This window comes from Aristolochia californica, unplaced genomic scaffold (genome assembly GCF_029961685.1).
Source record: "Aristolochia californica isolate CCGP_79_NKW_82.1479 unplaced genomic scaffold, dmAriCali1.0.hap1 SCAF_9, whole genome shotgun sequence".
Lineage (NCBI taxonomy): Eukaryota > Viridiplantae > Streptophyta > Magnoliopsida > Piperales > Aristolochiaceae > Aristolochia > Aristolochia californica.
In genome coordinates, this window is record NW_027182290.1 from 1,929,608 (window position 1) to 1,943,262 (window position 13,655).

At 40.3% G+C, this 13,655-nt stretch overlaps 1 protein-coding gene across 2 annotated transcripts; it reads left to right on the forward strand.

Annotated features, from left to right (window-relative positions):
- Positions 1-866: 866 nt before the first annotated feature.
- On the forward strand, positions 867-13,163 carry LOC137941989 (protein CELLULOSE SYNTHASE INTERACTIVE 1-like). 2 transcript variants are annotated; one of them, XM_068787645.1, is made up of 8 exons: positions 867-1,307; positions 1,946-2,104; positions 3,078-3,151; positions 5,054-8,120; positions 8,581-11,125; positions 11,490-11,944; positions 12,460-12,576; positions 12,652-13,163. In XM_068787645.1, the coding sequence occupies exons 3-8, from the start codon at positions 3,141-3,143 to the stop codon at positions 12,790-12,792; spliced, it is 6,336 nt and encodes a 2,111-aa protein (XP_068643746.1). In that variant the 5' UTR covers positions 867-1,307; positions 1,946-2,104; positions 3,078-3,140; the 3' UTR covers positions 12,793-13,163. The 2 variants fall into 2 exon arrangements, with proteins under 2 accessions (XP_068643746.1, XP_068643747.1); XM_068787646.1 differs by having other exon boundaries at positions 1,951-2,104.
- Positions 13,164-13,655: the final 492 nt, after the last annotated feature.

A 13,655-nucleotide genomic window follows, 5' to 3' on the forward strand; every position in this document is an offset into this window, starting at 1 on the left:
ACGGATACAGGTTAGACTAAGTAGGATAAGTGCTATTTAAAATCTTCTCCGTCGCATTAAAAAGTATATCTTTTTATTGGTTGTGATATTATTATTAATTTCGTTAAATCCAATGACATTTGCATAATCATTTAATCATAAGTTTTGACTAATTTCTATCAATGACCAATATATTATCCACTTGGTGCTACAGTTAGATGGTTTAGTGACTTTGGTGGTTCAAAATATTAATTATTGGTCCTTAATTTTCAAAACCCTTTTATAAACTTTAAGGACAGTCATTATAATCGTATATTTTTTATACTTTAAAATAGTATATATTTGATTAATTTATCATTAATTTTTTTTTACTTTACCAATTATTTTATGTTCGTAATTTATTTACTCAAAAAATAGAAGGGTCTAGTTCGATTTTACCACCCGACCCAACCCGACCCTAAACCCACCCAACTCCTCCGGATCTTAGTTAACCTAGTTGAATTGAGGTACATTCGACCAATCCAATAACCCTTCCTTTAGAGTTGTCCACTCAAAAAAATTAACGGGTAAAAGAAGATTATTTATGTATAAACAAATTATAATATCAAGAGTAATTAATTCAAGAATTAAATAACGTAATTTTTGATAGAAAATTTTCAATTTTTCTCATCGGTACGTGGCGACGCAGCAAAAGCACGAAATTTTACTCGCTTTCGACTCCCCCAGCACCCCTACTGTCAGCGCTTACTGGGGCGGCTTGGCGCCAAGTTCACTAATTACCGACACGGACCGGCACACGTAAACTACCACCCGAAAAAAAGAAAAAACCAAGAAAAGCGCTTTAAATTGTCGGCAGTCTTCTGCGCCAGCAGAGTGAAAGAGCGCCAGTGGAGTATCTAACAAGCTCGGAACAGGTAAAAGAAAAGAAGAAGAAAAGAAATAAATAAATCCTCGCATTTTGTTCGCGCGAGAGAGAGAGAGAGATTTGAGCGAGAAATATCAGAAATCCTGAAAATCCATCAGAGCTCCGTCTCTGCCCGAAACTTCTTCCCTTCTCCCTTCCCGAAATTCTGCTCAGGAGCTCTCAAGCGCGGTCAGACACGTCGAATCGGCAGGATTTCTGGTATCTTTGCAGTTCGCAGCGTGCGTCGATTTGTCCCTGCGTCTCTGCCCGAAATTCTGCTCAGGAGCTCTCAAGCGCGGTGAGACACGTCGAATCGGCAGGATTTCTGTTATCTTTGCAGTTCGCAGCGTGTGTCGATTTGTCCCTGCGTCGCTCGGGAGATTTTCACAAGTGTCGGCATTTTTTGTCTGGAGTGAATGATCTGGTAAATAATGAAGAATCATGAAGATCCGGTGTTAAATGCGGGCTAAAACTATTAAAGAGTGTAGTTTTTTATTTTTTATTTTTAGTTGTTGTTGTCTGCTTGAAAATGTTGTGGTCTTTGTGGTGTCGTATTGATCTGGAATAGGATGGTGGAGCGTGTTTGTTTGTTGCGAGCTTGAGTTTGCTTTCGTTTTGTGGTGGAGTGTTGAGATCTACTGGAAGTAAGTGGATTTGGTGTGACTGAGAACTGAATTTGCTTGATATGGTCAGATACGTCTCGGTTTTGGAGTTTTGTTATTGTTCAATGTCTGGAACTCTGGAGTAGGGAGAGTTGTCTACTGATGTGGAGGCGGATCTAGGACTTGCAGATTTAGTATATTGGTAGTCTGATCCGGACAAATGTACTAAAACTGAAGGCTTTTCGGTTGCGGAACTGAATCTATCTTTGATACTCATTTTCTATCTTTATTTGATTTGTTTTGCTTGTTCCGAGCTCTTGTGGTAACTCCCAAAGTTTTCAACCGAATAGTGTCAGTACGATGAGATTCTGATGAAAATTTAGTGTTTCAAGTATCTCGAACATTTCCTTTTAGTTCGTTATACACTGGAATGAGAGGATTGTTTGTACTGATTTTGTAGGGCAGAGGGCTGTTTATCTGTTATCATTTCCCCCCAAGCATTGCTCTAACGAGCAATTAGTTGGAAATCTTCGTAGTTTAAAAAGCAGCAAAGCTGGCGACAACACTAGCTTGGAGGTACCCAAATAGCAATGGCAACGGCCATGGACCTACTGATCTGGTACATTTCCGTACTTTTGTTTAACTTATCTTGGTTCTTGTTTTTGGGAGAATGGCACTGGTGTCTAATGTTGTTTATTTTGTTCATCCCGTTTCCATGGTCATACAATTCATGTTTAAGTGATCGATGCTTTTTAGGTGGTATGGCTTCTTCTCAGTTTTTGACTCTGATCCAAAGTTGATAAATATGTGGACTTGATTAACTCATAGACAGGCATATATTGAATGTGAACTCTATTGTAATGAATCGTTGGGCCTTCAGTGGGGCAATCATATTTTTGTCAGGCTAGTTCTTGGGATCTGGAGCTTGTATCAAACTCCTGATGGTTTTGAAGGATATTACTCAAAGTGACAAATTTTAATATTAGACAGGAGGCAGAATTTTTCTTTTTTTCCTTTGTTAGTGTATTTGGTTGCTGTTGCTTGTGATAGCTCAAAATCTAGCATTGCATTCAGTTACTTGGGCAGAAGATATAAACTATAGACAAAAGTTCTCATTCCTTTTTATTCCTTTTACATCGGAAAAATGTTAAGTTTGAAACTCTTCTGTGAGGAACACCTTAGACAACTTTATAGATAAATAATCCATACATCCTAGCCCTTCCGAGTTGAGTTGAAAAAGCTCTAATAGAGAAAGCAACTTACATCTTTTTTAAATGGTGCGATTTACTAGCAAAGAATCTGTAGTACAGAAATGTGGTTCTAATATACATAACATGGCCGTCTCCATTATGTTAGCAACCATCTTGTCCAGCATGGTTGTTGAACACTGTCATGTTGCTAAAGAATAGTATATATTTTGAGCACTACCTGCTTATATATCCCTATGCAGCAAGAAATATTTTGGATATTATCTGTTCCTAGGGTGGTTACATCTTGATCTTCGGGTTGTTATGATTTGCAGTATGATTTATAGCCACTTTTCGTATGCTTGTCTTCTGACTCTTATGTGGTTTTCATTCTCTAAATCACAGGAGAGAAGTGTGGAGGCAAAATCGCAGGATTTGGAGCCTTCAACTCCGCATTCAGTTGCCAAAATGGGATTGAGGTTGGTGCAAGATATCGACATACCAATATTTCTTATATAACTTTTTTATTCTACTTGCTGTGAAAACTGCATGAATGCAGGATCTGTACTTGACAATGAGACTCTTTGGTGGATGTTGTTAAAATTTTGGGAAGTTCCTCATATTAGTTCCAGGCTTATATTTGATTTTCACATTAGACAATTACTCCTGTATGGAGAGACGTGGGATTTACTTCAAATAAGGTCATTCAGAAAAAAAAAAAGTGGAACAACTCAACATACAAGAACGGTTATATGAGTTTTCTTTTCTTTCTTTTGATGCGTACAGCCTCTCTATGCCTAAGATGTAGATCCAATACTCTGAAGAATTTTTTTTTCGAGTAGAATACTTTCATGAAATTCAATCTGCATTTTCTTGTTTCCTTTCCCATATGACAGTTTTTTTGGTTTTTTTTTTGTTAATGCATTCATAGAAATGAAAAAAGGAAATTACTTGTCTCTTGCGGGTATGTTTTCAAAATTTTTAATTCCAGCTGTTGACAAAGAAGCAATGTCTGGTGACTTATATTTGACTTAGGATGCATTGAAACAGATTCCACATCTCTTCATGCAAAAACTAGAAAGACAGACTTCATCAGGCTTGAGGCCTGGAAGCAATAAGGCTTTCCATCTTTAGGTGTAATTATGTCATTAATCCATCAAACTTCAGGTGTGCTTCAATAGATTTCTAGAGTGAATTGTTGTCATTTAGGTAGATGTAAGTGGTTGTCTTCTTTTATTGATGTGCCACTTGTTCTGTTTTTGTTATGTTTTGTTGCAAGTTCTTGCATATGGAATTTAAATTTTTTTTGTTCTCGAATAACTTGTGTGCTCTTGTGCTTGTAGTAAACATGATTTAAATATCTGATATAGGAGAGGCACATTCTGTTTTTTCTTGAGCTTGTTTCATGTTTCTTTAAAAAAATTGATAACTTCATATTTTCTCCTTTCCTGAGAAATAAAGCTCTCACTTGATTCTCTCTTATAGTGCATGCACTTTGTTTTAACCCATTTAATGGCACAGTCTTCAATTGCTTGAAAAAGTAGAACTCTCTTTGAATGTTTATGTGAAGTGGGAAAAAGTCCTACATTGAGAAGTCTTAAGATAAGTGAACGAGTTATAAAGGTGAGCAATAGGTCTCCTAAGTGATTGGTTAGTTGGGATGGATCCTTGCTCAACCAGACAGTGGTATTAGAACAGGTTTTGTGCATGGGCCAAGGCTTAGTGTGTGCTCCCAGGTTATTTCTGGGGTGTGGCTCCATGAGGTGAGATCCAAGTTGTTTGTGTGTTGTGGTCATGTTTGCAGGGATGTTATGTGTGAGCTTGGACGTGAGGGAATGTGTGAAGTGTGACTTCCACATTGAGAAATCTTAAGAAAAATGAATGAGTCATAAGGTTGAACAATTGGCCTCCTAAGTGGTTAGTCATTTTGGGATAGAACCGGGTTTAACCCAATAGTTAAATTTTCGGAACACCCAGTTGAGCGTGCGTTAAAATCAATCTTAGTGGTTTTGAGGTAAGAATATAGATGAATTTCAAATGACCTTCACTTTCTGAAATTATCTTCTCTTAAACTGCTCTTGTTCATGTCATTTAGTCTAGGGATGCCAATTGACATGATGAGATTTTTTTTGGGGATGTAGTTTATTAAGGAAAGATTATTCATGTTTGAGCTGTCAGTTCGGGGTGGAGTTTTAAGGTTAACTTTGCCAAGCATGCAGACATTGTTTCTCTTAAAATGTCTCCAGATAATTGTTTTAAATATAGGGGAATTTTTGTGGTTTGCGCGGAATATTTTATGTGCCTTTTCTTGGCTCATCTAGTAGACTAAAGAACCTTATTTCACCATCTTCATTATTTGAGTCATTGTACTTTACCTGCAGAGACCGCACCAGCAGCATGGAGGATCCTGATGGGACCCTAGCAAGTGTTGCCCAATGCATTGAGCAATTGCGCCGGAGTTCTTCAACTGCCCAGGAGAAGGAGAACTCTTTGAAGCAGTTGCTTGGTCTTATTGAAACTCATGATAACGCTTTCAGTGCTGTTGGATCTCACTCTCAGGCTGTTCCAATCCTTGTTTCTCTTCTACGATCTGGATCTCTGGGAGTGAAGTTGCAGGCTGCCACAGTTTTAGGGTCTCTCTGTCAGGAGGATGAACTGAGGGTGAAAGTACTGCTGGGGGGTTGCATTCCTCCATTGCTTGGCCTCCTCAAGTCCAGCTCATCTGAAGGACAAATTGCTGCAGCAAAAGCTATTCATGCTGTATCTCAAGGTGGGGCCAGGGATCATGTTGGATCCAAAATCTTCTCAACTGAAGGAGTTGTTCCTGTTTTGTGGGAACAACTGAAAAATGGGCACAGGCACAAAGGGGAAAGTTTGGTTGATAGCCTTCTTACAGGAGCTTTGAGAAATCTTTCTAGCTGCACTGAAGGATTTTGGTCGGCGACAATAGAAGCAGGAGGAGTGGACATACTTGTCAACTTGCTCATAGCTGCACAATCAAGCACGAAAGCGAATGTTTGTTTCCTTCTTGCATGCATGATGATGGAAGATGCATCAGTCTGCCCAAAGGTTTTATCTGCAGGGGCTACTAAACATCTCCTGAAGCTACTGGGACCCAGTAATGATGCCCCTGTTAGAGCTGAGGCTGCTGGAGCTATTAAATCTCTTTCTGCACAGTGTAAAGAAGCAAGAAAAGAAATAGCTAGTACTGGTGGAATTCCTGTGCTTATAAATTCTACAATTGCTCCATCTAAAGAGTTCATGCAAGGAGAGCATGCACAGGCACTCCAGGAGAACTCAATGTGTGCTTTAGCAAATATATCAGGTGGTTTGTCTTATGTAATCTCTAGTCTTGGGGAAAGTCTTGAATCTTGTACTTCTCCTGCGCAGGTTGCTGACACCTTGGGGGCTCTAGCTTCAGCCCTTATGATATATGATGCGAAAGCAGAGTCAATTAGAGAGTCTAACCCTTTAGTTGTTGAGCAGATATTGCTGAAACAGTTTAAGCCACAACTGCCATTTCTTATCCAGGAACGGACCATTGAGGCCCTGGCTAGTTTGTATGGAAATCCAATTCTTTCAAGGAGACTTGAAAATGCTGATGCTAAACGGTTACTTGTTGGTTTGATCACCATGGCTTCTGAGGAAGTTCAGGAAGAACTTGTGGGATCCTTGCTTAAGCTCTGTAAAAATGAAGGTAGTCTATGGCGGGCTCTTCAAGGTCGTGAGGGAGTCCAACTCCTGATATCACTTCTTGGTCTTTCATCAGAGCAGCAGCAGGAGTGTGCAGTTGCTCTACTTTGCCTTTTATCTACCGAAAATGATGAAAGTAAATGGGCTATTACTGCTGCTGGGGGAATTCCTCCGCTGGTTCAGATTCTCGAAACTGGATCACCAAAAGCCAAGGAGGACTCTGCAACTATTCTTGGGAATCTCTGTAACCATAGTGAAGATATTAGAGCATGTGTTGAGAGTGCTGATGCTGTCCCTGCTTTACTGTGGCTTCTGAAAAATGGAAGTGAGAACGGGAAGGAGATTGCCGCGAGGACATTAAACCATCTTATTCATAAATCTGATACAGGGACAATTAGCCAGCTCACATCCCTTCTAGTGAGTGATCTACCTGAGTCAAAAGTTTATGTATTGGATGCTTTAAAAAGTCTGCTTTCTGTGGCCCATATTAGTGATATTCTGCACGATGGAAGTGCTGCAAATGATGCCATTGAGACGATGATAAAAATTTTGAGTTCCACAAGAGAGGAGACTCAAGCTAAGTCAGCTTCGGTTCTTGCAGGACTGTTTGCCTGCCGAAAGGATTTGCGAGAAAGTAGCATTGCTGTTAAGGCACTTTCCTCATCCATGAAGCTGCTGAATGTAGAGTCTGAAAATATTTTACAGGAGTCATCACGCTGTCTAGCTGCTATTTTCCTTTCAATCAAAGAAAACAGGGATGTGGCTTTAGTTGCTCGAGAGGCATTTGCTCCATTAGTTGTTCTTTCTAATTCCCCCGTTCTAGAAGTTTCTGAGCAGGCAACCAGGGCTTTGGCAAACCTCCTTCTGGATAATGAAGTCTCTGAAGAAGCTTTTCCTGAAGAGATTATTTTTCCTGTTACTAGAGTTTTGCGTGAAGGCACTGTTGATGGTAGGACCCATGCTGCAGCTGCAGTTTCTCGTCTGCTTCGCAGCCGTGTGATTGACCATGCTATATGTGATATTGTAAATCGAGCTGGAACAGCTCTTGCTCTTGTTTCTCTCTTGGAATCTGTAAGTGTAGATGCTGATGCAACATCTGAAGCACTCGATGTGTTAGCTTTCTTGTCAAGGTCAAAAGGAAGTGCTGGACTTGTCAAGCCCGCATGGGCCGTTCTATCAGAATATCCACACACTGTACTCCCACTTGTTTCATGCATGGCTGCTGGAACACCAGTTTTACAGGAAAAAGCCATTGAAATTTTGTCAAGACTTTGCCAGGATCAGGCTACTATTTTGGGGGGTACTATAGCTGGTACATCTAGTTGTATATCAGCTGTAGCTAGAAGAGTTATCAGCACAAAGCATATGAAAGTCAAAGTTGGTGGTACTGCACTTCTTATATGTGCTGCAAAAGAGCACCACCAGAAAGTTTTGGAGGATCTGAATGAATCTAGTCTGTGTTCCCATCTCATCCAGTCTTTGGTTGATATGCTCTCTTCTACACATCTGAACTTGTCTCTGGCCAATGGTGAAAGTGATTGTAAGGAGATCAGCATTTACAGACATGGTAAAGAGCAAACCAGAAATGGTGAAAGTGAAAGCAATACAGAAGTTATTTGGGGTGACACTGTAGCTGTCTGGCTACTTTCGGTACTTGCATCTCTTGATGATAGAAGTAAAGCAGCCATTATGGAGGCTGGAGCCATTGAAGTTCTAACGGATAAGATATCTCAAGACATGATCCAAGCTGCGCAGGTATGGTAGCTAATCTTTCTGCTCAATTTTCTTTTCATTCTAGATAGGAAACAATAAAAAAATATTCTTTTTCCTTGCATTCTTCTCTGGGAGATTATGGTATTTTTTCCCCCTTTTTTTTATTGAAACTTCTTCTCATCAAGTAGTAAAAAAAATCTGTTTTTTAGTACTTGATCCCGTACAGAGAAGAGGTAAAATTTGGCAACGGCAGATATAAAAAGATTTTTTGTTAGTTTTGTACTTGTTTTATTAATATCTTGTTCACTTCTAGATACGGTTTTCAAGCACTTGAGGAGATTATTACGTTGTGCTGTTCTCTTTTGCATTCCAGTTCTTTTTTTTTTTTTAATAAATAGTGATTGTTTAATCAGGAGATTAATAAGAGTGGCTGGTATTCCAGTTCATTTTTTTATGTCATCCTAGTGACTTTTTCCTATTCTGTGTTTATCATATTTTGCAGGGTGATTCTAATGAAGACAGCAATACATGGGTTTGTGCGTTACTTCTTGCAATTTTATTTCTAGACAGAGATATCATTCGGGCTCCTGCAACCATGCGATCAATCCCTGTGCTTGCAAATTTGTTGAAGTCGGATGAGATACCTAATAGATATTTTGCTGCCCAAGCACTGGCCAGTCTGGTTTGTAATGGCAGTCGAGGGACTCTCTTGGCAGTTGCCAACTCTGGGGCAGCTGGTGGCCTCATACTATTACTTGGCTGTGCTGAGTCTGACATATCCAATCTTCTTGAACTTTCAGAGGAGTTTTATCTTGTCAGGAATCCGGAGCAAGTAGCACTGGAGAGATTGTTCAGAGTTGATGACATTAGAGTGGGAGCCACCTCTCGGAAAGCAATACCTGCACTTGTTGATTTGCTTAAACCAATCCCTGACCGCCCCGGTGCTCCTTTCCTAGCACTCGGGCTTCTAACCCAGCTGTCAAAAGACAGTTCCTCGAACAAGCTTGTCATGGTGGAAGCTGGGGCCCTCGAGGCTTTGACCAAGTACTTGTCACTTGGCCTGCAGGATGCAACTGAAGAAGCAGCCACAGATTTGCTGGGTATTCTCTTTGGTAGTGCTGAAATTCGGCGCCATGAAGCTGCTTATGGTGCTGTTAATCAGCTTGTGGCAGTTCTACGTCTTGGTGGTAGGGCTTCAAGGTATAGTGCTGCAAAAGCATTAGAAAGCTTGTTTTCTTCTGATCATATAAGGAATGGAGAAACTGCTAGACAATCTGTTCAACCATTAGTTGAGATTCTTAATACTGGCATGGAGAAGGAGCAACATGCTGCTATTGCTGCCCTGGTTAGATTATTGTGTGACAGTCCTTCAAGAGCCCTTGCTGTAGCAGACATAGAAATGAATGCTGTGGATGTTCTTTGTCGAATTCTCTCGTCAAACTGTTCAATGGAACTCAAGGGAGATGCTGCTGAACTGTGTTGTGTTCTCTTTGGAAATACAAGAATTAGGTCCACCATGGCTGCTGCACGCTGTGTGGAGCCACTGGTATCTCTACTTGTGACCGAGTACAGTCCCGCTCAGCACTCTGTGGTTCGTGCCTTGGACAAATTATTGGATGATGAGCAGTTGGCAGAATTGGTTGCTGCACATGGGGCTGTGGTTCCACTTGTGGGTCTCTTGTTTGGAAGGAATTATTCCCTTCATGAATCTGTCTCTAGGACTCTTGTGAAATTAGGAAAAGACCGGCCTGCTTGCAAAATGGAAATGGTTAAAGCTGGAGTTATTGAGAGTGTTCTCGATATACTCCATGAAGCTCCAGATTTTCTTTCTGCCAGCTTTGCAGAATTGCTTCGGATTCTTACCAATAACACCACTATCGCAAAGGGTCCAGCAGCAGCTAAAGTGGTCTCTCCACTTTTTCACTTGCTAACTCAACCTGATTTTGGGTTTGACGGTCAACACAGTGCTTTGCAGGTCCTTGTTAATGTTTTGGAGCACCCTCAGTGTCGGGCTGACCATAGCTTAACTCCTCAACAGGCTCTTGAGCCACTTGTCCCTTTGCTTGATTCACCTGCACCAGCAGTACAACAGTTAGCTGCTGAGCTTCTATCACATTTGTTACTAGAAGAGCATCTACAGAAGGATGACCTTACACAGCTAGCAATTGGTCCTTTGGTCCGAGTTCTTGGGTCTGGGAATCCTATCCTGCAACAGAGAGGCATAAAAGCTCTTGTAGGAATTGCTATAACTTGGCCAAATGCAATTGCAAAGGAGGGTGGAGTGAATGAATTATCCAAAGTCATACTGCAATCTGACCCTCCACTTCCTCATGCTCTTTGGGAATCTGCTGCATCTGTGTTGGCCAGTATTCTTCAATTCAGTTCTGAGTTTTATTTGGAGGTGCCAGTAGCAGTTTTGGTAAGATTACTGCGGTCTGGCTTCGAAAGTACAGTTATTGGTGCATTGAATGCTCTTCTTGTGTTAGAAAGTGATGATGCAACAAGTGCTGAAGCAATGGTTGAAAGTGGAGCTGTGGAGGCACTTCTGGAACTTCTTAGATGCCATCAGTGTGAAGAAATTGCAGCTAGACTGCTAGAAGTTTTATTCAATAATGTGAAAATCAGAGAAACAAAAGCTGCAAAAGCTGCCATTTCTCCTCTATCTCAGTATCTTCTTGATCCACAGACCCAAGCTCAGCAAGCAAGGTTGCTTGCAACTCTTGCACTTGGTGACCTTTTCCAGAATGAGGGACTTGCCCGGACTACAGATGCTGTTGCAGCTTGTCGAGCTTTGGTAAATCTGCTAGAGGATCAGCCGACAGAAGAAATGAAAGTGGTAGCCATTTGTGCTCTCCAAAACCTTGTGATGTACAGCAGGTCTAATAAAAGAGCAGTGGCAGAAGCTGGTGGAGTTCAGGTTGTACTCGATCTGATTGGGGCTAGTGATCCAGATACATCAATTCAGGCAGCCATGTTTGTTAAGCTTCTCTTCTCTAACCACACCATTCAGGAATATGCTTCAAGTGAAACAGTGAGAGCTATTACTGGTATGAGCATCTACTATTTGTTTCTTTACCAGTTGAATTGTTATTGTTTCATACCTTCTCCTACACTAGTCATCAGGGGCTTTTTTGTGTAACGTTTTACTTTGGTATCAAATCTTATATTGATTTGTGAATGATGAAACCCTGACACAAATTTGGTTTTATATAAATGTGTATTGGAGTGTTTATCAGAAGAATACATCTTTTGAATAAACTGGCATTTGGTCTACAAGCCAATTCAATAGATTGTTCTCATGTGTGGTGCCAGATAACCTTTACTTTCATGGTCATCATCTGTTTTTGCCATCACTGTTGTTTTTCGCTTCATTTTTCCGTGTTTAATCCACTTACTTTTCTTGTTCTGTAGCTGCTATTGAGAAGGACTTATGGGCCACTGGTAGTGTGAATGAAGAGTACTTGAAAGCTCTAAACGCATTATTTAGCAACTTCCCACGTCTAAGAGCTACAGAGCCCGCTACTCTCAGTATTCCTCATTTGGTCACCTCCCTTAAGACTGGCACAGAGGCAACTCAGGAAGCAGCGCTGGATTCACTTTTTCTTCTTAGGCAAGCGTGGTCTGCTTGCCCAGCTGAAGTTTCTAAAGCTCAATCTGTTGCTGCAGCAGAGGCAATTCCTTTGCTGCAGTACTTGATTCAGTCTGGCCCACCAAGGTTCCAGGAAAAGGCAGAAGTCCTCCTGCAGTGTTTGCCTGGAACGCTAATGGTAATTATCAAACGTGGCAACAACTTGAAGCAATCTGTTGGAAATCCTAGTGTTTATTGCAAGCTCACCCTGGGCAACACTCCACCTAGGCAAACTAAGGTATGCATAATACAAAGCCTGTTATTCTTTTTTGGTTCTAAACATTGTCTTAATTGTGTGGTTCGTTCTTCAAAAAAATTTTTGACAGTTTCTTTCTATTATTCTATTGGTCTTTTTTTTTGTGAGTTGTGTTCAGTTTTTGATTCTTGTTCTTGTAAAACTATACGTGAATTGTAATATGTATCAGCATTTCTTGGGCTTTTAAAATTTTATTTTTTGGGGGTGGGGCCTTCTTCTGCTGTTCTGATTTTTCTGTTTCCTCCTTGGAACATCAAATGAAGTTTGAAGAAACTGTTTTATTTGACATGATGGGTAAAATGGGCCTTTTTCTAGTTGATGCAGAGATTGCTTCATACGGAATGTATTATTTATGTCAGCTTTTTATCTATTTCTTATAACAGTTTCATAAAAATTAACCAGTTTCATCTTATCTTTCTGTTCTCTCATCTGAAAGGGAGATCACACATCCTTATTATTTCTCCTTACTCGTTACTAATCTGCTGTCTATTTCTCAGATTGTTTCTACTGGTCCTACTCCCGAGTGGGATGAAAGCTTTGCGTGGGCGTTTGACAGTCCTCCCAAGGGGCAGAAACTTCACATCTCTTGCAAGAATAAGAGCAAATTCGGAAAGGTAAGAAATTTGATTCATCTTAATGGTAAACTGTTTGCAAAAGGCTAAGCCATATCTTCCTGTTTTGCATGGCAGAGCTCATTTGGCAAAGTAACAATTCAGATCGACCGAGTGGTAATGTTAGGAGCTGTTGCTGGAGAGTATACACTCCTGCCAGAAAGTAAGAGTGGACTCTCACGGAATCTGGAAATTGAATTCCAGTGGTCAAACAAATAACATGAAGTCGAGGTACTTTTTCCCTAAATTGTAATTGTAATCAGGAGAAATTGAAAATAATTATTCTTTCCATCTCTTATATATATATATATATATATATACACACATACCTATGTATTTGTCTATGTATATAGCTTGTGGAGGAGCTTGGTTTTGTCAGATTCTTCTTTTTTCCTTTTTAGTTTTTTGCCGTCTGCCAAACGGAAAGGGATCTTTTAGGGTTTGCTTGTGTTGAGTTGACCGATTCTTTATTTTTTCTTTCTTCCATTCCCTCAGTAATAAAGCTGGGGGGAAGAAATTGTAGCTTAATGTTATTGTTGTTCATGAACTCAGAAAGAAGTTGAACGAGTGGCTTTGGTTTCTTGGGCATACTTTCAAGTTCAACCATCATTTTGACAACATTAAAAGGCATGTTTTTATCTGCCGAGTTTATGCCTAGGGCGGTCATCCTGTTAGCAAATCAGTCCTACAAGAGTATGGCTTTATCATCAGTTGCAGCCATTGGCTTAAGTGATCTCAAAAGCAGCTTATTTTGTTCAAGAGATGATTATTAGGACCCAAATTCGACCCAATAGGGAGATATCATCCTTGTCAGAAACTCAAAAGAGTAAAATGCACGGGCATGCTCGTGCTGCTCTTGCTATAATCGGCACGGTAGGATTCCTTATTTTTATTCAACTTCTGATGTTTAAGAAAATTTTGCACTAAACGTGGAACTAAGAATTCTCTTCCATTTAAGATCGTTGCGGAGCTCCAGAAGTTGGCAAGGATTATTGTGGCTCAACGATGGGGAAAAAGTAAAAAAATATAAAATCGGCTATTACGTTTAATCATGGATAGGCGATCTTCCATTCCTTCGTCAG